This window comes from Eleutherodactylus coqui, chromosome 9 (genome assembly GCF_035609145.1).
Source record: "Eleutherodactylus coqui strain aEleCoq1 chromosome 9, aEleCoq1.hap1, whole genome shotgun sequence".
NCBI lineage: Eukaryota > Metazoa > Chordata > Amphibia > Anura > Eleutherodactylidae > Eleutherodactylus > Eleutherodactylus coqui.
The window spans coordinates 16,779,856-16,806,672 of record NC_089845.1 but is presented as its reverse complement, the minus strand read 5'-3'; the positions used below and the strand labels follow the sequence as shown (position 1 = coordinate 16,806,672).

Sequence of the window (26,817 nt, the reverse complement as noted above, 5' to 3'; positions counted from 1 at the left end):
GGTCCCATTACCAATACCATGAGTACACATTATGGTCCCATTAGGGCTCCATGTGTCCACATTATGGTCCCAGTACCAATACCATGAGTACACATTATGGTCCCATTACCAATGCCATGAGTACACATTATGGTCCCATTAGGGCTCCATGTGTCATATCATACTAGATCTGTGTAATGATTGCACAATACCAACCTATAGGATACAGCACACCTCCTGATGTCCACCCCGCGGTATGGACCGACACTATATAGGCATATTGATCTACTAGGATGATCCCTGCTGCCTCTCATAGCGCTAGCCGCTGTGATATATAGCGGACTAGATCGGCACCGTTGTAGCCATAGAATAAAGTTATCACGTCCTTTTGTTGCAGTTTGAGCGCTGTAGAAACAAGATCCACCGAAAAATGGCGAAATTTAGAGTTTTTAAATAAAAAAATCTCTCTCCACTTTTAAAAAATTCCAAGTTTCTCAGTACATTAAATCGCACCATTGAAAATACAACTCATCAAAAAACAAGCCCTCATACAGCGACGTCCATGGATAAATAAAGGCGTTACGATTTATTAAAAGAGGGAAGGAAAGAACGAAAATGGGGAGGGGGGGACACGCGTTCTTAAGGGGTTAAAAAAGAAAAAAGGGGTAAATAATTAGAACGTAACGATGTAAAAGATTTTTTTTAAGTTCGGCCACTAAGGGGTTAACGCGCCCTTAATTGCGCGAGGAGAGCCCGAGCGGAGGAATGCGCCGTCACCGCCGCTGTAACATGACGTACGGAAACACGCCGCGCCAGGGGGGAGGGGCCAAGGGGATCCCGCGGGCAGCCAATCAGCGCGCAGGACGTCACGGCTCAGGCTGTGGAACCCGGGGAAAGAGAACGAGCGTTCTGGAAGTGCTGGCTGGATCCTCCTTCCCCGCCCGGCAGGGGGACCATGGCACCGGCCTGGCATCACCGCTGAGAATGCTCAAGATGCGGCTGCCGCAGCGGAAGAGCCGGCACACGGCGGCGGAGGACGGCGGGATGTGCTCCCGTCCCTGCCCGGCCAGGAGCGGGGCGCTGCAGCGGGAGGCGGTGTACGAGTGGTTCGTGCGGACGCTGGGCCCGGCGCAGAGGCTGGAGTTCGCCTGCGGGCTGCTGGACTTGTGTAACCCGCTGGAGCTGCGCTTCCTCGGCTCCTGCTTGGAGGACCTGGCCCGCAAGGACTGCCACTACCTGCGGGACTACGAGAGCAGAGCCAACGGCTTGGCGTCCGGCGACCTCCTGCGGGACCTGGCCGACCCTCTCAGCCGCTCCCGGCTCATCGTCTACCTGGCGCTGCTAGGCTCCGAGAACCGGGAGGTGGCCGGCCGCCTGTACCGCCTGCTGCTGCCGGAGAGCGAGCGTCTGCTGGGGGAGCGGGAGCCGGCCGAGGAGCTGCTGCTGCTGCTCACCATGTCGTCGCTGCACCCGGCCTTCTCCTTCCACCAACGGGTCACCCTGCGGGAGCGGCTGGAGCGGCTGCGGGAGGTAAGTCAACGCCACATGGGGGGAGAGTTGCCCGCACCTCCTGCCGCCCCGGGCGGCTCCTGGTCGGTCAGACTCAGCATCTGACTCGGCTGGGATGCGGGATTTACCGCAGCGTTTCTGCCCCGTGTGCCCGGAGCCTTAAAGGGGCAGTGACTATTGATGGGCTGTCATGGCGGAGCGCTGCCCACCCGTTTCAGACTGGGGGGGGGGTGTTTTTACCGTAGGGCACCGCTACCGAAAAGGGGTGTGGTGATGGGCGTGGCTTGTGGTCCTTACCCCCGATATCCCGGGCACCAGGTGATCCCTAAAGAGCTCAGTCCTGCTGGCTGCTTCCACATCACCTGACAGCGGCGCTGTGCCCACTACAGGCCGCTACGTGTAAACATACCCCAAGGCGGGTCCAAACAGGCGGAATGGCTGCCCCAAACCTGTGCCATTCAGGCCGCCTGCACACGCCCGGGTCTGACCCTACAGCAAAATCCGCCCCTGTGCCCGGCCGGTGACCCCGCGTACCTGTCCGTAGTCGTCTTTTCTGTATTGCAGATCGGCCGGCGGAAATGCGCAGTACAGAAATGCTGCGGCGTCCCCAGACGATGACGTGGAGTCCGCTACCCTCCGCAATGTCATTGGTCAGGCTGCGGGTCAGATGGGTTCCGTTAACTTCAATGGAAGCCATCCGTGCCGGAATCGGACATGCTGCCATTTATTTATGTATTTATTTCTGCTCACGGACATGAAAAAGCGTTTGTTTTTTTTCTTCTCCCCATAGCATGCTATAGCCGGTATTTGCTACGCAGTCGGGGTACAGCAGTACCGGAGTGGAAGCGCTGCTCCGTCCCAGGTAGTGGCCAGCACTCGTAATTGCAGTCTGGGTCCCATTGATTTCAATAAGAGCTGCACCTGCAGTTTGAGCTTCGGCCACTACACGGGTCGGAGCAGCACTTCCTCTCCGATCCCCGGGGTATCCTGGCAGGCGCTGCCATTTAATGAGTGGACCCGGGGGGCTGGATTGCTGTCAAAATCAATGGCAGCTGCAGGCCGCTGTTACCCGTCCAGCATTTCTGCCTTGGGGAAGGATGCGGGCGTGTAATGCGATCGGGTGATTGTCAGGGATTCCCAGCTGGGATTGAGGATCGTTCATCCATAGTCTTTGCCGATAAGACCCTTTAACCCTTACACGTCTGAGCCATGATTAGTAAGAACAGTAGTGGAATCACATCAAGTGGCTCATGTTAACCCCTTTGTGACCGAGCCTGAGTAGGCCTTCAGGACTCAGTTTTCGATTAATGGTACGTGTCACTTTAAGGTTGCATTCACACGGGTGAGAAAATACTGTGACTTTTGCGCATTGGAGACGCACAAAGCTCGCGTGAGAATCCAGCCATTATCTGTAGTCGGTGTTCACATGAGTGACTTCACTCTCACAATGATGCTGCGGGACGGCAGCGTTCTATTTCCGTGTACGTCTCGTGCCAGAATAGAACACAGATGTGCCGTCTCCCGTTCTTGTGCGCGATGCGTCTCGCTCTCGCCCGTGTGACTGCGTCCTGACAGTAATAACTGGGGGCTTACCTTGCATTTCGTTACATTTTGTACTTTATTTCGGTGGTAGAAGTAGACCGACACATTCTGCTATAAATCTACACAACCGCCTGAGTTACATTGGGTGTTCTTCGTGGCAGCGTGCCGCACGCGGATTACGTGCTGGGCCGGTGTCGTGGCAGTGTGGCGCACGCGGATTACGTACTGGGCCGGTGTCGTGGCAGCGTGGCGCACGCGCATTACGTGCTGGGCCGGTGTCGTGGCAGGTTTTTGAGCAGTTAAGGAGACATAGGCCCGCTGTCCACAGGCGTTGTGAAGTCCCGCTGCAGATCTCAGTCGCCTCCGAATCTCCGCCGGTCAGCCCTATGTGACAGGCTGGCCATGGAGAATCGTGGCAATTTGCAGCATGCTGCGAATTGCGGGCCGCGCACGGAGAATCGCAATGATTCTCTGCTCGAGGACACGGGGTCGGCGTGATTCGCTGATGGTTTACCGACGGCTAATACACGTCCATGGACGGGGGGGGGGGGGGGGCCTTAGGTAAAGTGCCGGTGAATCATGCCGGCTGAAGCTTTCCACAGCATTGCTATGGAAAGTGTCGGCCCCGTGTCCTCGAGCAGAGAAAGATTGCGATTCTCCGCTCGTGGCCCGCAATTCACAGCATGCTGCGAATTTCCCTGTACCTCTGCGGTCAGCCTATCTTTTAGATAGGCTGACCTGCGGAGAACCATCTGCCGGCTCCCGTGCCTGAGATTTGCCACGGGATACCGCAACGCCTGTGGACAAACAAACTCCAGTCCTCAGGAACCACCAACAGGTCATGTTTTCAGGATATCCTATAGTAAGAACACCTGTGGCAATGTCTGAGGCGCCGACAATAATTACATCACCTTGCAACACTGAGGAAATCCTGAAAACCTGACCTGTTGGGGGTCCCTGAGGACTGGAGTTGGGGAACACTGACTTAAACGACAGTTTGGGTGACAGCTTTGAGAGATAATTTTGCATAAACTATTAAGTAGCTACTGAAGAGCGATTAGGTGAGCAAATGAAGCCTTAGCTGAATGCAGTTAATAACCCGAGGGCTCTTCTCTGCGCTCAGCCTTTGTTCTCCACGGGAAACAATTCTATCAGCACTCCCCGTGGAGAACTGCTGATAAGGCCAAAGGCCGATTTTTAGGTTGGACTGAATTTAATGATCAGCTAGCAGTGCACGAAAAGTGCACATTTAGATGCAACGATCACTAAAACGTTTGCTTTTTAGTGATTTATTTTTTTATTTTTTTATTTTTTTGAAAATGGGTCTTTACAAACATAAAACTGATTATTAAAATTTTAAAGTTCGTTCAGTTTTCCTGCGCCAAACTTACTAGGGCTCATAGATGTCTGATCGATGACCCTTAAGGTATTCATTGAGACGGGTCGTGAATATCCGAGTGAACTTTAAAGTATATTCTGATATTTTTTGTACAGCGCATTTTAAAATGAAGACGTGGACCCCAAAGCGATACTTCTGTGTTCAGATATGTCCATTGTGGCCCTAATCTGATGTCTGGGCAAAAAGTGGCGCCCAGTGGCTTTCTGAACACAAATTTTGCTAGAGAATGATTTATGCCCGTCTGACGCTTCTAGGGGCTCTGAGCTGTCAAAATGATAGTCATAAGCGACCCCATTTTGAAAACTAGACCCGTTAGTGCATTTATCTAGGGGTATAATGAGTATTTTGACTACAGTTTTTAACTCCTTCCCTCCACATGACGTAAGGGTACGTCATGGCAGCGGGGTACTTTCCGCAACTGGATGTACTCTAACGTCCTGGGGACAGCGTGAGATCAGAAGAGATCTCGTGTTTTCCGGCAGCGGGAGCCGGCTGTCACTGATAGCATCGGAGATGCGCCCCCTGCTGTTAACCCCTTCCCTGCCGTGAGCTATGCATCGCGGCATGGGAAGGGTTCATAAAGAGAGCGCGCTCCATCTTTGATGTTATCGGGCTCTGGTGATGTAATCTCAGAGAGCCCGGCTAGTTGCAGGCGTCCTGTACTGCCAGTGCCTATGATCGCTGTAATAAGCGATAAGGCATTGCAGGAGAGGAGTCCTGCAATGCCTGATTATAGCAATCATCGATGCTATGCCACAGGGACACAAATTGTGTTTAAAAAACAAACAAACAAACAAAAAAACCTTTTTTTTCATAACAGAATTTAAAATCCCACATATTTGGTATTGTTGTGTTCGTAATATGTACAGTAAACTGAACATGCTTTTTATCCTGCATGGCAAAGAGCGTAAAAAAAAAAGCTCCGTCTGTGGAATAATAAGTTATAGGACTTTGAATGCAGCGATTTAGAAAAAAGATTTAAAAAAAAAAAAAGGGTTTTTATTGCAGAAAAGTGGAAAAACCTAAAAAAAACTTAAGAATTTTGGTATTGCTGTAATCATACCGGCCCGCAGAACAAATGTATTGTCGTTTATGCTGCATGATTAATGCTGTGAGAAAAAAAAAAGTTATGGCTTTTGAAAAATGGAGATGAAAATCCACCAAAAATCGTTGCGCCCTTAAGCCCAAAATAGGCCGTGTCCTTAAGGGGTTAAACAAATTTTGAGGTAGATGAAAAGAATTAATGTCGTTTTTTTTTTTGTTTTTTTTTGTTTTTTTTTACCACAAATGTCACTTTCATTTTTTTTTTTCCTCTACAAAGCGAAGTAAACTGAGTAAAGGCACCCAAATTGTATCGGGCTGGTTGTTTCATGTTCAGAAATGCCTCCAATCTGCTTACTGGACTCCCCCACAATGAGGGCAGCGCCCGCTGGCCTTCTGGGCACAACTGAATAAATTGCAGACCCAATTCTGGCATTGAGCTGCTAAAATAGTAGATTACATAACCCAAAATGACCCAATTTTTATAAACCGGACTCCTGGAAGCCATGCTGTGTAGTCGTAAGGAAGGCCTGTCCCAACAAGCATGTGTGCCTCTGTACATATGACCGTCTTGCTAACAAGTAGTTGTCCCATGTTTGTCCCTCCGCTGTATTCTACTCTGCTATATGATAAGTTATAGCCCTTCAGTATAGTTTTTCTCCTGCTATATGTCCAAACAATGAAGGATTATGTATCGAACTGTGTCCAATTTGTCCATAAGAACACCACCTGTAGGACTATAATGACCGGTTATATAATGTCACTTTAGCCCCATCAATACCTAGATGGAGGAACATGCCAGTTAAGCATAACGCCCTACCCGCCAAGATGGAGATCACTACAGTATGTGCACAAAACAACTGCTGTGGAATCGCTGTCCATAATGGTTTATGGAAGGGGGCTCAAACTCCTTTTAACCGAGGGCCACATCAGCCTTAGGGTAGCCTTCAAAGGGCTGATTGTAAGTGTCAAATTGTATAATAATAGTGACCCCCATAGTAGCCCCAGTAGTAAGTGCCCCTATATTGGCGGCCCCACTAGTAATAGTGCCCCCAATGTGGGATTCAATAATGAGTGTCTTATATTAGACGTCCCAGTAGTAATAAGTGACCCCCATAAGTAGTCCCAGTAGTAATAAGTGACCCCCATAAGTAGTCCCAGTAGTAATGGTGATCCTCTCCTATTTGCCTGTGGCCAGCCAGCATCCCTACAGGCATTCCCCTCAACCAGTCTGCAGCCCTGGTGCTCCGGCCGCTGCTGAGTATATGGCCGTTGACCTCTGCCTTTGGCGTCTTTGCTGCACACCGGACACTGGGGGTAAGAGGCCAGTGGTCACAGACTCCGCACTGCCTCCGCTGGAGCTGCAGGTGGGGTGAGCGGAGTGCCTGTTGGGTTATTGCACGGCCGACGGATTTGTCACTCGGGCTTTGTGTTTGACGTGGTCTATAGGAAAGCATCACTTATTCCCAAAATAATCAGGTTTTTGCTTGATCTTTTATATCTGGAGACTTCTAGAAATCCCAACACCATAATAACGAGACCAAATGACTTCAAACAGATGGTGACCGACATGTTGGATTCATGCATTCGCTCGCACATTGACCACTTCCCAGAGAGAAGTGACTTATCAGATGAGCATGGTGGAATATTTCAGCAGTAATAAGCTAAATCTTTCAAGGGAGAGCGCTGTCCGACATAAAAGAAACAAGGCTTGGCGGAGGGAGAAAAAATGGTGGACGTGATTGGTGCAACACTCACAAGTATTAGACCCCTTCTTCAGAAATAACTGATGCACTCCATGCTCTTCAGAGATTTCTCCTGTCTGCGCTCCCTAAAAGCGAATGATAACTCATTCACTTATTCATCGTTCATTCACTGACAGTGCTTACACTGAATGAGTATTGTTCAGATTTGCATGATCCAGTGATAATCTGAACGATAATCGTTCCATGTAAAGGGGCTCCTAAAAACTCTCCAAAATCCTCATCGAACAAATTCTGGTTAACTTGGGGCAAGGTGGCGCGGTGCATTATCCTGCTGGAACATCCCATCATTGTGGGGCTTTGTGAAGACCATGAAGGTCTACAAATGGTCACCGGTCAGTGACCTCTTTAGGCAGACCAGTGTACCCATGCCATGAGAACACCTCACAACAGTATGGATTCAACAGCCTGCACAGTGCCTCACTAGCAACTGGAGTCCACAGCTTCATGGGGTCTGTACCACACATGACCCCTACCATTGGCCCGAAACAGTTGGCACTATGACTCATTGGACCACGCCACATGTTGCTAGTCCTCTAAGGTCCAGTTGGCAAACTCGCAATCCCAAGTGAGATGTCATACGTCTCAGTTGTAGTAATTTACTGTAATACAGAAGTATTGCAGTGTATTATGAGCGATCACAGGATCCCATGTTTGAGTCCCACTCTGACTTGGAGATAATTACAAGTTAAGAAGTTACTGCGCTCATTCCGACGAGCCTCGCAGCACTTTCCTCAGATGCTGGCAACCAGTCTTCAATGTTCTCTCTATTGATGGAGGGTTTCTATGTGATTGCCCTAATTCATGAATGCAGAATGCAGTCGTTCTCAGGTGACAATCGTCCTATAATTTCTTTTCCTTTTGAATGTAAATCAATAATCAGTTTCCGCTCCTTGTATTAACGGAGAGGTCTTATAATGACAACCTGTATTCATATACCCATATTAGCGATTATGGAAGTTCTAGTGGGGGGGTTCCCGCTGAGCTGGAATGAAGAGCCTCTGGTGGACCTGCTGCGTTATAGCATTACATGAATGCTCATTCATTTGGCTGCCATGTAATGCTATATTTCCTCTGTAATGTTATAGCCATATGTGGCTTTTCCCCAGGGCCAAAAGCTGATTTCCTGGGGTTGGTGGATAGGCCAATTAAATCAATATTTAAGTTTTCCGCAGCAGTTTGGTTTATTTTCCGTAATTGGATTTTCTACTATTGTGTTCCTGTTAAAGGGGTGGTTTACATGGTGGTTGACCTCCTCAGGGTAGGTCATCAGTATGTGATTGATGGGGGTCTTTCAGTTCCTCCGCAGGCCTGTGAGCTGCTGGGGTCAGGGTTGTTGTAGCAGGAAAAGCCTCATTGAATTCACTTTAAAGGGTCACTGACGTTTCAGACCATTTGCGTTCTTCTATTAGTTTATGTTGGTTTTATTGTTTTTGTAATATACTTGCATTAGGTTCTGTTGCTTAACTACTGTAAATCATCTCTGAAGTGGCTGCCACTAGGGGTCTCCCTTCCAACTTCTCTGCAATTCACTCTGTTCTTAAGTACAGAATTTGCTTTGTAACAAGAACCCAGGGACTTTTCCATAGCCCCTCCCCCTCTTGCTATCTTCACAGGCAGCTCCCCTGTGCTTATAGGCTGCAGGCTGACAGATCTGCAGCCACGGATTGTCATTACACTCTTTGCCTCTCATGCTATTAAGGTGTGTGCGTGTGTGCGCACACATTATAGTGGGTTTAAGAGTTTGGACAGAATGATTCAGGAATTTAGAGACATTCTGGGCAAGCAGAGGGGCGGGCATTCGGATATTGCCTCTCTGCTGATTGGACCAGAGACAGTGCAATGCAGCATGGGAAATAAGGGCAAGGAAGTCCATGACAGTGAACTACTGACAAGATGGTAGGCTTGCTACATGCTTACTAGCTGAAGCTGGATTCACACGGCTGAGAAAATCGCGCAGGATTTGTGTGTTGGGAGACGCACAAATCTGAACCCCATTGTTTTGTATGGGGTCAAACACGTGATGTTTTCCTGCATCACACTACGATGCAGGAAACAAATCGTGGCATTCCCTCTCTTAGTGCGTGCTCTTGCATCACATATTGCATTGCTTTCAATGGAGTCGACAGAAACATAGCACCACAGGCTAGATGCATGTGATGAGGTTTCCCATTGAACACAATGGGAGAAACTCAGCAATCCTGTGCTATGGCTGATGGCTACTTCCCCCAAATTGATGCAAGGAGATTTTTGACAAAAGCACATGTTAGCAAGTGCGATAACTGGCCATGATTCATGGCCCGTTATCGCATTCGCCTGTGTGAAATTAGCCTGAAAGTGGAACAGCAGAAAAATGGGGAAGCCCACCTGAAATTCAGAACTTGCAGGTGTGAAATGAGTAGCAAACAAGCTGGTAAGGAGAACCGGATGTAGTTTTAGTAAACTTGTTGAAAACTCAGGCTTTAAGCTTTGCCTGCAATACCAACCCGGGCCACGGCCATAGGATTGGCGCTGGTCGTTTAATGCAACACAGTGGCTCTGTGCCTGGCCACTGCACGACTGTAAACAGCTGATCGCCAGGGATCCTGGGCAGTGGGCCTCTGTCAATGCCCTTATTGATGACTGACTTTGGGTATAGGTTGTCAATGGTGTAAAAGGGGACAACCCCTTTAAAGAGCAAAAAGTTTAAAGGGAAAAAATAAATGTGGCCCACCACCAGTTCGTATAAACCTATTTAACTTTACCCTCTAAAACTTGGAACTTGTAAAACTTGCAAGTAAGGACTCCTCCTTGTGACCTACATGACTAGATGGATCTCATAGAATCATAGAGTTGGAAGGGACCTCCAGGGTCATTGGGTCCGACCCCCTGCTCAGTGCAGGATTCACTAAATCATCCCAGACAGCTTTTTGTCCGGCCTTTGTTTGAAGACTTCCATTAAAGGAGAACTCGCCACCTCCTGTGGTAACCTGTTCCACTCATTGACCACCCTCACTGTCAGAAAGGTTTTTTTTTTTTCCTAATATCTAATTTGTATCTCCTCCCTTTCAGTTTCATCCCATTGCTTCTAGTTTTTCCTTGTGCAGATGAGAATAGGGCTGATCCCTCTGCACTGTGACAACCCTTCAGATATTTGTAGACTGCTATTCAGTCTCCTCTCAGCCTTCTTTTTTGCAAGCTAAACATTCCCAGATCCTTTAACCGTTCCTCATAGGACATGGTTTGCAGACCGCTCATCATCTTGGTAACTCTTCTCTGAACTTGCTCCAGTTTGTCTGTCTTTTTTAAAGTGGGATGCCCAGAACTGGACACAGTATTCCAGATGAGGTCTGACTAAGGAAGAGTAGAGGGGGATAATTACCTCACGTGATCTAGACTCTATGCTTCTCTTAATACATCCCAGAATTGTGTTTGCCTTTTTGGCTGCTGCATCACATTGTTGACTCATGTTCAGTCTATGATCTGTTAGTATACCCAAGTCTTTTTCACATGTGCTGCTTAGCCCAATTACTCCCATTCTTCATTTTTCTTGCCCAGATGTAGGGCTTTGCATTTCTCCTAGTTAAATACCATTCTGTTAGTCGCTGCCCACTGTGCAAGCTTTTCTAGATCTCTTTTGAATACTCTCTTCCCTAGTGTTAGCTATCCCTCCTAACTTTGTATCGTCTGCAAATTTGATCAGTTTCCTATCTTTTATTCAGGAGTCTGGTTTTTGATATCTTGTTACTTATTTTAAAAAAAACCTCCCATGTTGATACTGTGTATCTCCTCATCATGTTTGAGGAAGCATTGCGCAGTGCCTCCAGAATAGATGTCGGGACCCGCTGGCTCATCCTCTTCACGTGTCATGATGCTATTTTCACCTTCCACAGGCTTGACTTGCATTGTGCAGCTTGGTGGTTGGGCTGTTGTAGCGAGCGGTGGAATAACATCTGCGGCTGACTGTGTGGGCTGCTCGCTGCCAGGACCCTCCTGCATTCCAGCTGCCTGAGAACAGGGAATCCTCCTGCGACAGCGCTGCGTACAGCAGGATCTGTTGATGTTGGACCTTGATTCTTTCCACTGCATGGAGTGGAATAAAAACATTCTTCTAGAGATGTCCAGAGACACTGAGCTACTCTAGACGGCGGCCATCCTTCTTTAACCATTTATCGGACCTTCTCGATTAGATGAGACACCCGGAGACGTGATGCTGGGGTGTGAACTGGTAAACGTGTACATGACATACTATCGGAGGGTTTAGTGCTTGGTGTCCTTTTAAACCAGGGATGTACAACCCTTTCTGGTCCGAGGGCCATACTGAACCACTTCCAAAAACTACAAGGGTATTACCATTTTGACATTTATGATATATCCTAAATTCCACTTCCAGAACTTCCACCCTTTTGGCATAATGAGGGTCACCCATACGCCCGCCCCTTTCCCCTGCTCTCTGGAGTGCTCATTTGAGGGACAATGTTGACAGATGTCACTGTAACTGCCTGGCATTTCATACGTCCTACAATGGAAAGAACTGCCAGCATATGCGATGACTGACTCCTAGTGCTTGTCCTCATATAGGGGACCCAGACCTGGCTAGACAGTGCACCCTTAGTACTTGTCCTAATATATAGGGGACCCAGACATGACTACACAGGGCACCCTTAGTACTTGTCCTAATATATAGGGGACCCAGACGTGACTACACAGTGCACACTTAGTACTTGTCCTAATATATAGGGGACCCAGATGTGGCTACACAGTGCACACTTAGTACTTGTCCTAATATATAGGGGACCCAGACGTGACTACGGAGTGCACCCTTAGTACTTGTTCTCATATATAGGGGACCCAGACATGGGTACAGTGCACCCTTAGTACCTGTCCTCATATATAGGGGGCCCAGTCGTGACTACACAGAGCACCCTTAGTACTTGTCCTCATATATAGGGGGCCCAGACGTGACTACACAGAGCACCCTTAGTACTTGTCCTCATATATAGGGGGCCCAGATGTGACTACACAGAGCACCCTTAGTACTTGTCCCCATATATAGGGGGCCCAGACGTGACTACACAGAGCACCCTTAGTACTTGTCCCCATATACAGGGGGCCCAGACGTGACTACACAGAGCACCCTTAGTATTTGTCCCCATATATAGGGGACCCAGACCTGGCTAGACAGTGCACCCTTAGTACTTGTCCTAATATATAGGGGACCCAGACATGACTACACAGGGCACCCTTAGTACTTGTCCTAATATATAGGGGACCCAGACGTGACTACATAGTGCACACTTAGTACTTGTCCTAATATATAGGGGACCCAGATGTGGCTACACAGTGCACACTTAGTACTTGTCCTAATATATAGGGGACCCAGACGTGACTACGGAGTGCACCCTTAGTACTTGTTCTCATATATAGGGGACCCAGACATGGGTACAGTGCACCCTTAGTACCTGTCCTCATATATAGGGGGCCCAGTCGTGACTACACAGAGCACCCTTAGTACTTGTCCTCATATATAGGGGGCCCAGACGTGACTACACAGAGCACCCTTAGTACTTGTCCTCATATATAGGGGGCCCAGATGTGACTACACAGAGCACCCTTAGTACTTGTCCCCATATATAGGGGGCCCAGACGTGACTACACAGAGCACCCTTAGTACTTGTCCCCATATACAGGGGGCCCAGACGTGACTACACAGAGCACCCTTAGTATTTGTCCTCATATATAGGGGACCCAGACGTGGCTACACAGAGCACCCTTAGTACTTGTCCCCATATACAGGGGACCAGACGTGGCTACACAGTGCAGCCTTAGTACTTGTCCTCATATACAGGGGACCCAGACGTGGCTACACAGTGCACCCTTAGTACTTGTCCTCATATACAGGGGACCCAGACGTGGCTACACAGTGCACCCTTAGTACTTGTCCTCATATATAGGGGACCCAGACGTGGCTACACAGTGCACCCTTAGTACTTGTCCTCATATATAGGGGACCCAGACGAATTTAGAGTGGAAAGCCTACAACCACTGTGTAACATGAATTTAAGTGCTGTGGGTATAAAATCTGCACCGCAGGTCACCTTATTCTGGCTTTATAATGCAAGTCCATGCTTACACTGACGTTTTGTTCTTTTTCCACAATTAGTGCAGATTTTCAATTACCGTGCTTATCATGGTACAACGCTCCCATTGATTTCAGTGGGGCTTTGCACTCATTCTGCGTTTTTAACACAATTTTTTTTTAGCGCTGTCTGCTCTATTTTCAAGTGTTTTTGCATTAACGCACCACCTCACCTATCACAAGGATGGGGTGCATTAAAAATCACTCAAAAGCACTAACCTGCATTTGCAAACGCGACTAGTCAGAGTGCAGGATAGTCTAAGAAATTCTGAATAGGCCTTCACAGAGTAGACTATTACTAAAATGTATTAAATGCGATTAAAAGAACACACATACATAAGGGCACAGATAGACCCTAGGAGGCACCCTCCATGAGGGAGAGGACCAGGGGGCGCATCAACAGGGCTGGTAGACAACGACAACTGTGGTATACGCTCAGACATATAAGATCGCTGACTAGAGGACCAGTGAGTTGTGTACACTTTGATGGCTCCCTTAACGGGATGTGGTGTTCTATAAGAGATGAGTCCTTGTAGACCCGACTGCTTTACGATAGGTACTGGCTCCTCTAAAGCCTAGACCCTTAAAGATACTGTCTTTCCCTAAATTGTAGGTACACGCACGGTCTAGGTTTAATACGGTGGCTCAGACAATTTAAGCTAAACGCACTCCGGTTACTAACTCGACGCGTTTCACCGCTAGTTTTGCGGATCTTCAGGAGGTTAAGGAACCATAGTGTTGCCCAAAAAACAGGTAATTTAAAGCCTGCGTGTCAGCGTAGCTGTCGCCGACGGTCCTGCAGGATTTATTGCCTTGCGAATAACAATGCATGCAGGAGCTTGTGGTGAATATGTTGATTTAGTATGGGCAGATGCCCGCAGGTACAAAGTCTCTGCTGGAGAACAATTTTCTGCTAATTCATTGTGAATCAAAACTTCAGGTTTATAACTCAATAAATTTATAAGGCCAAGCGTGTGACCAATCGATGCTGCGTAGACACTGGGGTAAGTTGCTGGTTCCAGAGGGTGTATATCTGACTAAGGTAATATTGCTCAGGGGAAACTGTAATAATCAGTAACCCTGTCCGTAGTATCCTAAATGATCAGGATTGCTGCCGGGGTCTTGATGGACCTGGGTATCAATGTATGACTATTGCTCAGGGAATTCCTATGGATATAAGCAAAGTCCCAAAGAGCCAATCTAGCCAGTTAATTCACGGATCGCTTAGAAGATATCAGATATATATAGTCTTCTCTTTGGCCAATAAAGAGCTAGTCGTGGCAGGACACTCCTGATAAAGCATGCTTCCTAAAGTTAGAGGCATTGTTTGCTAAATAGCTTTCCCTAAGCTAGAAGGCAACAAGGTATCTCCCTCTAAGGTTGCATAGGCGAGATAGACCTGGTGTCAGATCATCCTGGTTGACCAGTGAATAGCAGAAAACAAGAAGGAGAGAGTGGTGTGACCCATAGCCTTGATGGCAGACTAGGGTATCGACTGCTCGCTATGCGAACCATCTGAAGTACAGATAGAGTAGGCGCAGCCGGCCTTAAAAGAAGTTGTCGGAATTGAATAACTTTCTGAGTGACTAACATTGATATAAGTGATTATAATAGAGCAAAAGGAGAATTTATTGTGGAAAACTGAACCCTTGTAGGGAGACTCTAGTACCCTGTTATACCACCTCTAGCTTGGATACAAGATGTGATACGGGTGGGTATGGAGGCTCTAGTACCCTGTTGTACCGCCTCTAGCTTGGATACAAGATATAATAAGGGCAGGCATGGAGGCTCTAGTACCCTGTTGTACCGCCTCTAGCTTGGATACAAGATGTGATACGGGTGGGTATGGAGGCTCTAGTACCCTGTTGTACTGCCTCTAGCTTGGATACAAAATGTGATACAGGTGGGCATGGAGGCTCTAGTACCCTGTTGTACTGCTTCTAGCTTGGATACAGGATGTGATACGTGTGTGTGGGTGGGGGTAATGGAGGTTCTAGTACCCTGTTGTACCGTCTCTAGCTTGGGTACAGGATGTGATACGGTTGGGCATGGAGTCTCTAGTACCTTGTTGTACCGCCTCTATCTTGGATACAAGATGTAATACGGGGGGGGGGGGTTAATGGGGGCTCTAGTACTCTATTGTACTGCCTCTAGCTTGGATACAAGATGTGATATGGGGGGGTGGGGCATGGAGCCTCTAATAACCTGTTGTACCACCTCTAGCTTGGATACAAGTTGTGATACAGGTAGGCATTGAGGCTCTAGTACCCTGTTGTACCGCTTTAAGCTTGGATACAAGATGTGATAAGGGCAGACATGGAGGCTCTAGTACCCTGTTGTACAGTCTTTAGCTTGGATACAAGATGTGATATGGTTGGGTAAGGAGGCTCTAGTACCCTGTTGTTGTACCGCCTCTAGCTTGGTTTCAAGATATCATACGGGCAGGCATGGAGGCTCTAGTTCCCTGTTGTACTGCCTCTAGCTTGTATACAAGATGTGATACGGGGGGCATGGAGGTTCTAGTACCCTGTTGTACCACCTCTAGCTTGGGTACAGGATGTGATACGGGTGGGCATGGAGGCTCTAGTACCCTGTTGTACCGCCTCTAGCTTGGATTCAAGATATACGGGCAGGCATGGAGGCTCTAGTTACCCTGTTGTATCGCCTTTAGCTTGGATACAAGATGTGGTACAGGGGCATGGAGGCTCTAGTACCCTCTTGTACCTCCTTTAGTTTGGATACAAGATGTGATACAGGCATGGAGGCTCTAGTACCCTCTTGTACCGCCTCTAGCTTGGATACAAGATGTAATACGGGGGCATGGAGGCTCTAGTACCCTCTTGTACCGCCTCTAGCTTGGATACAAGATGTAATACGGGGGCATGGAGGCTCTAGTACCCTCTTGTACCTCCTTTAGTTTGGATACAAGATGTGATACAGGTGGGCATGGAGGCTCTAGTACCCTCTTGTACAGTCTTTAGCGTGAATATAAGATGTGATACAGGCGGGCATGGAGTCATACAGGTTCGTATGATATCCTGCAGCATATTGTTGCACATCTGCTGTAACTGAGCCACCAGATCATGCAAATTCGTAGGCTGCCATAGTTGGGGTCTCAGATGCTTCCATACATGTTCTTTTTGGTCATAAATCTGGTGACTGGGAAGACACTAAGTGTGACAATGTTGTGCAGAAAAAGAGGTCCCTACACAGGGAGCCTCTGAGAGCCTTTTTTAGGTCAAGGGTGGAACCACTTTTAGGGCCTCAGGTGGCAAGATCGTTCACAAGCTGGATAGCTAAATAAGAAGGGTCAGTGCTTGCAGTAGAAGAGGTTCAAGTCCTGACAAGAACATACATACAGAACATGATTTTTTAGAGGTTTAGAAAGAGATCTGTTCACCCGAACCCACGCCGTAGGATTAAGGTATAGGACCATTAACCTGTTCAGAAACCTGGGGCCTATTCCAATCTTTGATCAATGAGTGGAACAGGTTGCCACGGGAGGCGGTGAGTTCTCTTCCAATGGAAGTGTTTAAATAAAGGATGAACAGACATCTGTCTGGGATGATTTAGTGATCCTGCACTGAGCAGAGGGTCGGACCCGATGACCCTGGACGTCCCTTCCAATTCTACCATTCTAGGATTCTAATCATGCCACAACTTTTATCATTTGAATGTTTGCCTGAGATGTAACTGCATGCTGAATTTTGCAGCAAAAGACCACTTCTATGGGTGGGATTTTTTTTTTTTTGATGAGTATGTCCAGTGTGAACACATAAGCTGTGTTGATGTTGAATCTACTTTAAAATCTACACAAGCGGTTTAGCTCCATTGAATTAATGCAGAAGAGCCCCCATTAAAAGGGTTGTACCAGAATTACAAGTTCTCCCTATGCTTAGGATAGGGGATAACAGCTGATCTTACCCCTAATACCCTCACCGATCCTAAGAACTGGGGTCTCGTGTCCTTCCTCTCGAAAATACAGGGATTTAATAAAAATGCAGATGTGGATTGCCTAATATGGACGCGATGTGTTCTACCCCCACAGTCACCGTGTGTGGATCACCATCTATACATGTTATGGTGGTATGTGTGGATAGTGGTTCTTCTATGTCCATGTTGATATACCTACCATATACACCGCCTCATGCTTTACAATTCTTTGTAAATATAATCCTGACTCCTTGAGCTTTCGATGGAGTAAGTGGGAAAACTGTCCTGATTGATACTCCTCATAGACAAGTAGTCATTCCCTCTTTGTGGTGTCCTCCAGATTGCCTCCCTCATCGTTACATCTTCTAGATTCGGTTAGTCAGCACTAACCGATGCCACCGTTACCGGAATTGATGTTTCCTCTTCTCTATTCCAGGAGAATATTCATGAATATTTACCCAGCAGCGATGGCCGCGTCCTGGATGGCAGTATAGGTACTCACAATGGAGTGGGAGGAACGGCTCACGCTCCTCAGCAAGAAGGTGAGTGTCGTCCTGCTGTCCCCCTCCTCTACAGTAGTTGCCCTTAAGGCCGCTCTCGCACTCGCTGCTTTTTACCGCGATTAGCGCGGCGTTCCTGAATGCTGAGCTGACCGCGGTTTAACGCTTCCATTGATTTCAATGGGACTTCGTAGACCTGCATTTGAACGCAACATTTCTAACGCCATGATTCTCCGGTGCTGCTGGCTCTATTTTCGCCTGGGCACTTTAATTAGACAAGCAAATACATTGTTGACTCCTTAAAATGAGAAGTCGTTCACTTTCACTGTGTAATTGTGAACGACCGTTACTTAAACCAAAAGATTGGCGAATGGGCCAACGATGATTTTTATGCCTGCTTAAAATGAATGAAAAGTGAACAATTTATTCAGTTGTCGGCTGCCTTTACACTGAATGATCATTCACTTTTATTTCTGGATTCTGTCAGTCATTGTAATTATCTGTTCTGATCCACCTATTTAGGCTGGTCCCACGCTCTATTCAGATCATACCGCTGACGAAGGCTCTGTGCCGCCGATACGCCTCTGGTTACAGTTCTGTATACCTGGCAATTGTAATATGACTAACTAAAGGAAGATTACAAGTTTTACTTTTCAAGCAAGCGTGGATTACTCTTTCCTGCATGTAATTTCTAATATGTTGAGTGTTTTGAAATTTTTAGGAATTAACTATTGCCACTTCCAATAGTGCGGAGACCGGTACTGCCGGATTACACACGGGCAGGGGCTTAGCATGTGTTCATTCTAGTGTGGGGTGTAATGGCTTTCCCTGTACACTCCGTATAGATAATAATGGAATAAGCCGTCCGCATGCTGTTTTTTTAATATATAGTACAGCTTTCCGTCTGGGAGATGCTAGCGATGCCCATTGATATTTATGGTGTTTTTCTGGTCTTTTTACAATGACAAGTGACCTGTGATTTGGGGAATATGTTAAAGTAAATCTTTGGGGTTTGGGAACAGCACCCCCACATATGGGGAACGCGCCTGCCATGAGTATATGAAGGGTCCTAGTTCTAGTAACGGATTCTTGTTTTACAGCTGTGCATATCTCGAGTATAAATGTCAAGTATGTGCAGAGGAGGAGAGCTGACAAGAACTCGGACTACACTTTTGAGGTGAGTGCACAGTTTATATGTGATTGGTAGATCCCATGGGGCTTATTTACGAGTACTGTCTAAAAGATAGACCGTGCAGTGAGCAAGCTGTCGTATTTTAACCCCTTCCCACTCCAGAATGTAAGTTTATGTCCCGGCAGCGGGGTACTTCCCACAACAGGACGTCAACTTGCGTCATAGGGATAGCATGAGATCATAAGCGATCTTGCGCTTTCCGGCAGCGGGAGCCGGCTGTCAGTGATAGCCGGCCTCCTGCTGCAACAGCGGGGGTGCATCGGAGATGGGCCACCCCTGCTGCTAACCCCTTCCCTGTCGCGATCTATGTAGATCGCGGCATCGGAAGGGTTCACAGAGGGAGTGCGCTCCCTCTGTGAAGTTGCCGGGCTCTCGCGAGATAATCACAGAGAGCCCGGCTGGTTGCCATGGCAAGAGGATACCAGATACCGGCGTCCTATATTGCCAGAGCCTCTGATCGCTGTATAAGGGATAAGGCATTGCAGAAAGTCCTGCAATGCTTTATCACAGCGATCATCAGTGCTGTAAGTCCCTCAGAGGGACTGTGTGTGTGTGTGTGTGTGTGTGTGTGTGTGTGTGTGTGACTTTCAAAAAATTTAAATCCCACATATTTGGTATCGTCCCGTCCGCAAGAATTGATGTGTTTTCTCGGTTTTGATTTAAAAAAAATTAAGTTTTCCAATATAGCTGATGTACCCAAAAAATAGCACCGATAAAAACTACAGTTCGCCACGCAAAAAACAAGCCCTTATACGACCGCGTTGACAGAAAAGTTATGGCTTTTGAAAAACTGAGATGAAAATCCGCCAAAAATCGTTGCGTCCTTCAGCCCAAAATAGGCCGTGTCCTTAAGGGGTTAGGACTTTCTAATCTAAGTTTAGACTACCTATTAGTTGACTTGGTTTACTCCTAAAATTGTGTCAAACTTTTGGTGCAACTTGGCACAATTTAGGCAGCGTCCGTTTTCAGACAAATGAGAAAAACTATACAAAAGTGTCTAAAGACACTTAATGTGGCGCAAGCATGTAAGACCATCTTTTTTTGCATAATTTGCGCCAGGAAACCGTCGTATTTTGAATAGTAAATGGCCCCCATGTACCTTACTGTAAACTTATCGACCCATAAGTTGCCTGAACAAACAATCCATCTATTAAAACTTAATTTCTGCTTCCCAATTGTGGAATGCTGGCATCCTGTGTCTGGGTCCCCATTTAAAGTCTACCTGTCATGTCTTCATAGCCGTACCAACTGCATAGCTTTGTAGCCATAAGCCCGCTGGTATTATCACCATGCTTCTGTTCTCACTACTTTCCTCCGCTCCCCCATATGGGCCGTCCTTACATTCCGCTCCAGGCGCATAGAATGTGTTTAGTTGGTGGTCCACACCACTTGCCCTCCATCCATGCTATGCAGCCTGCTCTGCTGACTTGTGGATGTGACAGCTCCTCCTTATCAGAGATCCACCGCGCTCGGCTCAGCTTGCAATTAGTAGTCAATATTTATAAATCTATCCAACGCATTAATTTAGTGTTTAGTCGGCCGTTATAGGTTCACACGTTCTGAACGCTACTTCTGACCTTTCTCAGCACGGCCACGCGGGAATAATGCCTTGACCATTTCACTTTATACAATCCTCTATGCATGACTTTCCTGCAAGATCTAGTGTAATCTAGCCCATTACTCCTAGACTAATGCCTAGATGAGTGTTTCGTATGGTATAGCTTCCAAATTGGGGTCACTGGTTTGGTATTTCTGCTATACTGGTTCCTCGGAGGGTTTGCACATGCAGTACTGTGCCCAAAAAACATTCCAGCAAAATCTATTCTTCACAAGCTAAAGCACTCTTATCCGCTGGAGCCCCGCCGTGTGCCCAACAGCCGTAGATGGCCACATCTATTGCCATGTTCTGGAGGAATTGCGTAATGAATCGTGTGTGGCTTTTCTTGCTCTTACCCATTATGGAGATGAAACTACTTGCAGCTAAAATGTATTATTGAGGGAAAAAATGGACTTGTTTTTTTTTTTTTTTTTCTTTTTCCCGCCCAATTCTCATAAATCCTATGAAGCCCAACCTAATCCAAACAGTTGGTGCGCTGCTAGATGAGGGCTGCGGCTTCCAAACAGTGTCTTTTGGCTGATTATTTTATGTGGCCTTCTTAAAGTTAAAATGGTGCCTGAAAAACATTGCAATGAAAAAGACGCCCCGCGATCCGGGGGATTCTCCTTCATTTCTGAGGCCTGTGTGTAAGTCATAGGGCCACATGTGGGGTATTGTTAAAACTGCAGAGTTGGGGTAATACGGTTCTTATTACTCTGTTATCTCCTGTTTTTAGATGTAATAAATGGTTTCACATTTAATATCTACAGATAGATAGAAGAAGAAAAAAATTAAAATTATATATATATATATATATATAATTTTATCTCCACTTAACTCTTTAGGCTTTCTACAGAAATCCCTGCATGCTTTTTTGCCTACTTTGAAGTATTGCGTTTTTAAAATGGGATACGTTTTAGCTATTTTTTTAATATAGGCTCCTCCTAAAACCTTTCAGAACTGAATTTGTTGGAAAAAAAAAAGTTTGAAAATTTTCCTGAAAAACCGCTGCTTAGCTTTAGCCTTCTATCCTCCTAAAAATACAATAATATTTAAAAGAAAGGTATACCAACATTATATACATGGTAAATGTTTCGCTTTTGTTTTTTTTAACCCCTTGGTAACCTCGGCTATATGGCAGATGGGCTTGGGGCTGGTGTGGGGCATAGCCTGTCTTATACACTGCCGGGGTCAGCTGTTCTTGAAGGGCCATCACAGCTATTTAACTATTTTGATGTTGGCATTTAAATGTCTGGATAGACACTTAACCTGATTAAGACCAAGCACCTTGCATGTCCGGCACTTGGTCCGGCACCATTGTAAGTGTACGCCATGGTTCCTGCAATGTAGCGGGGACACATCAGGTGTTCAGCTGACACAGCGGGGGACTTCGGGGAGAAGATGGAAGCGGTTTATAACTACTTTTTGCCTTCTCTTTTCCAGCCTAAATATTGCTTATTAAGAACTATGTAGTTAATGGAGGAAGTGGCAGTGCTGTTGCAGCTATTGAATGTGGCGGTGCTGTTGCAGCTATTGAATGTGGCGATCACATGATCGTTGATCCTTCCTGGCATGGCAGAGCTGCTGGGTCTTAGCAGACCTGACTCAGTGGACTATTGTTATTTTGGGGGATGTTTTCTGTTGTACATGGGGCTCCTATGGATGCCGTAGTTACAGTAAAAAAAAATTGTGAAAGAGGCGGGAAAAAATTACACTGTGCGTGTCCTCTAGAGTTCTTGTGACCTCTTAAGGGACATAAGTGTTTAAAAAAAACAAAGTAAAAAAAAATTCCAAAAAAGTTAAACCACCACATGTATAAAATCACTAAAGAGTCTTGTTCTTTGAGAACACTCTTGTCGTCATGGGGTTAAACGTCCTGACTGCAGCAATCACGTACAGAAATACATGGACATTGCAGAAGACAACGAGTGGAAAAACTTAATTCAACCCCATTGCAAGAATGGTTGTCAGCCCAAAATACATGCATTTAAGTGAGAAAAGAATGAGGCCGCCCAAAGGCATCCATTACCTTTCCTGTTAGCATGGACTTGGAGCGCTGTGGGGGGGAGGCATCACATGATGTGGCTGGTGAGGTCCTCGCAGAGAAGCCCTGATGTATCCATATCCACGTGGCGCATTCTCCACATCAGAGCCATGATATAATATGCCTTCCTCTTTCTCTTAGGTGACCTGGTCTGATAACTCCAGAACGTCGGTGACCAAGTCACACCGGGAGCTGCTGGAATTTCTTTTAATGGTATTTAAAGAATTAGTTTTAACCTATATGACTGCTTTCTTTGAGATGCCGAACACTGATGTCCACGGTTCAGTGAGATGGTTGGATTACATTGCATCTTATCTGCTGGTGGCAGACATTCTGAAAGTTGATTTGTGATCACGCATGAATTTTGATAGAAATGACTTTCCTTTTGGGCCATTGCAGCATCTTAGAGAGAAATGATAATCTACGGTATTGAAGAGTGTTATATAAAACCATTCGGAAGTCTGTATCAAGGCACCCAACTCTTGAGAATTGTTTGCCCTACTTGGTGAAGCCAAAACAATCTTTTTATGATGGGTATTTTACAATCCTCTGACACTCCTGTTAATTACTTTAGACTTGGGGGTGGGGGGGGTGCACTTTTTCAATAAGACTTTTTTTAATTTTTGGTCAAAAGGAAGTGTTGAGTGGAGGATCTCTCCCTCGGGGACATCAAATGTGAGGAATTCAAACATGCTGCCTGAATGGAATTTTTTTTTTCCCTTGCACATAGCATTAGCTAGCAAAATGAACCCAAAGCTCATCCTTCTACCCCATTCATTACTCCCAAGATGCTGCAGATAAGGAAGATGGAAGAATACCTCTGCAGCGCCACCTATTGGATAGCATTCATATTAATGAATGTCTGGACATAGATTTGCATGAATGCTGCCATCCAATAGGTGGCGCTGCAGAGGTATTCTTCCATCTTCCTTATTTGTATATTTCCCAGTGGAGCATAAATGGCCTTATAAGTCTCCTCGCTCACATACTAGATGTCTCCTTAAGATACCCCTCCCATCCTGAAACACTGTGATATAACATGGGTTTAGAAAATTATTGATGTAATGCATAGGCTGTCCAGAACCGGATACTCTTCAGATATAGTGCAGAAGTGTAACCCCTGTTTCTATGGCTTGTGTCATAGAGGGGGTCTGCCACAAAAAGGGATGAGTTCTGAGACTACTGAATTAAGCGATATAAAAATGCTTTGTGATACTGAATTTCATTCTTCCAAACTTATACATATAATATACATGATTTGTACATACATGTAGTCACAGTCTAGTCACATTATTACGACCACCTCCTTCCTTCGTTGTCGGCGGCGAATAGCCCATGAAGAAAGTGGCATGTTGTGCGATGGGCTGTCTGCTCACATATCATGTAAGATACATCGTCGGTTATGTGCTACCAATGACCAAGTAGGAGGGGATCATAATAATGTGACATCACTGTATATATTATAATGCTGTGATTTCATGATGTATCCTTGTTTCTTTAAAGCTTCCTAAAGAGCTCTCCAATGAAAACCTTGATAAAAACATATTAGAAGCCTTACAACTGGGAAGAAAAAGACAAGAGTTTCCCTATTGTGACTTGGAGCCCATCGTAAAGTAAGTTGGTACCCGGATCATTTAGTAGTTGAGTATTCTATAAAACTTGGTAACACTTTTTTTTTTTTTTTTTTTCCCCTCCTGTTTTTCTCGTTTTTTTTCCAATCTACTAAATTTGTTGCATTTGTAAATATTATAGGGGTGATTCTTTTTGGTTTTAGTTTTGTAACTTCCTCATAAAGTATCCTACCACTAGAATATACCGTTATGTCCCTTTTACACGGGCCGACAGTCAGGGCATACATATGTATAGTGTTATCAACCCCAAAAAGACAGTGAATTTTTTTTAAATACATTCCTTATTTATCAATCAAATTAAAATATTACTATTTAAAATGTATACGTTTAACAAGAGAATGCAGCCCTCACACAAATGGTCCATCAGTCAAATCTGCATTAGTATGGGGGCCGACAGTCAGGTATACGGCTGCATGAGAGCTGACGTCACCGCCAAAGTCATCAGCGCTCCTGTAGAGTGTTTACACTGACAGACTTCACCGTTGGATCTAGCAATAGTAAAGCTTGTCAGCAGCACAACCAAAGAACCGTCAGTGGGGAAGCTATGTAGCTTGGTGCACGCTCCAAATAGGCTTTGACTCACAAACCTCCCAATAGTGCAGTAAAACGTAGGTGAGGAACGGCACTCAGGAACTCAATCAGATCTTCACTAGAATAAAAGAAATGGTTTTATCTTCTCAATCAGTAAAATAATGCTGCAACGTTTCGACCCAAATATGGTTTTTGGCATACATACATACATAGCCCAGCCCCAAATTGTTAAATTACGCACCCACTTCTCCTTTGACTCCATTGGCTGTGCGTGTCTCACGGCAGGTGTAGGAGCTCCAGATTAACAAGCGTCATCAGATGGCAACGGCATCAGGGAGTGCCACCGGAATGTTGATGCTTCCACTGCGTATACGAAGGATGTAACCAATCGTATGGGGTATGCCCCATGACGCAACCATACTAACCAAAGGATCCTGATGCACAGGTGCAGACCACACAAGGCATCGCGAGAACGAGCATGCCCGCCAGTGACCTCACTCACATCCATTGCCCAGGCGTCACCCCATTGTGCTGCTATGTCGAGCGTCAATAAGACGCTATATGCGGTATTCTAGCAAACCCACCAAATGGGCCTAATCTATGTATCTATGGCACATTATGGGCAGCATATCACAAGTATTGGTACACAGACCTCACTAATCGTATTTTACTGGAACCTAAACATGCAAGCTGTCACTGTTCTCAGTGAGCATGATGAGCTGAGCAATATCTAGACGAGTCCTAAACAGTGAAATGAACCGTGCCTATCAACTATATAGCAGCTCATGAATCAGCTGACATACAGTTAGGATGTACATACAAACGTGTATATACATATATGTTCCTAAATGGAGCAGCATGCACAGGATTGCCCTCCTATCTACCTACTATATCTGCAGGAGAATGAACACCACTCTTCAGTGCCCGCCAATTCACAGACTTATTTACACGATATTCAAGAATTATGCCATAAGAATACATCACTTTAGTGCCAATGTACAGTGAGTATCACTCTAGGCCGGGTGCCGCCACCGAACATCAGATCGACAATCTGGTAACAAAGCATATACTCGGTACTAGACAAGAGGAACAACACCTGACAGGGACAGCACCAAACTACAGAAGAAAGGAAAAACATACAGATGTGAATGAAATATCAAAATAATGGATCAAGATTGTGAACAGAACCAATCCTCTATAATATAAATATAGAAATCTGTTTGATTTAAACGAAGGCCCCGGACTATAATCTAGATTGAGGCCCTTAGGAGACAAAGGATCTAAATCAGTTATCCATTGGATTGCGCGCTTCGCCTTCTATGTGAAGCACTGAGCGCGGCACGGAACGAGGAGCCAGCGATTATTTTTAAGCCGACCTGAAAGTCATGGATAATTAATAGTAAGCAATATGTCTGCATTCTCACTGCAGGTTATCGCTTGTGTGAACAAATCTTGAGCGTTTATCGCCCAGTGTTGACAGCCATAACTATAGCACCAGTGACCTTGGGGTGTAGGCTGCACGGCCAGGGGCAGGCAGTAAAGAACAATGCAGGGGACCCGGCACTGACTCGCTGCTGTGGCCCCTGTATTCTGACAATCTGTGTGCTTGCCAGCGGTTAACCCACTGACTGTGGAGTGATGGCGTATCCTAGTGTGTGTTTTGATATGTTCTTTTTATAAAAGTGTTGATCTTTAGGGCCGTTTCTCACGGGCAACAAAATCGTGTGATTTTTCGCATGTATGTGAAGCCCAGGCGTCGTTCTTTCACATTAGTGATGTTTTGTAGCCTGCGATATTGCAAGAAAAAAATCGTGGGTTGCCGAATATTACCGCAATTTGCTATGTTTTGTAGCCCATGTTTCCCTGCGGAGCCTTCCTTTCTGTTGCATCACAGGAAAACGCATTTTTCCTAAGGTGCGATGTAACTTTTACAGTAGGAAGTCCTACTGTAAAAGCCCTGAAATAAGCCCTAGCTGCTTAAAAAAAACAACCAAATGCTTCACTTGGAGGTACTGTCCAACTCCCTGGCTTTTGTTTG

The 26,817-nt window shown here is 46.1% G+C and overlaps 1 protein-coding gene across 3 annotated transcripts in view; it reads left to right on the top strand.

The window, feature by feature from the left end:
- Positions 1–851: 851 nt before the first annotated feature.
- The window catches only part of ZCCHC2 (zinc finger CCHC-type containing 2), a 49,551-nt gene continuing 23,585 nt past the window's right edge, over positions 852–26,817 (top strand). For all 3 annotated transcript variants that reach the window (XM_066579162.1, XM_066579161.1, XM_066579163.1), the window contains exons 1-5: positions 852–1,509; positions 17,721–17,826; positions 18,885–18,961; positions 22,759–22,830; positions 24,121–24,230. In XM_066579162.1, the coding sequence (XP_066435259.1) occupies positions 964–1,509; positions 17,721–17,826; positions 18,885–18,961; positions 22,759–22,830; positions 24,121–24,230 (911 nt within the window). In that variant the 5' untranslated portion in view covers positions 852–963. The remainder of the gene's footprint in view (positions 1,510–17,720; positions 17,827–18,884; positions 18,962–22,758; positions 22,831–24,120; positions 24,231–26,817) is intronic.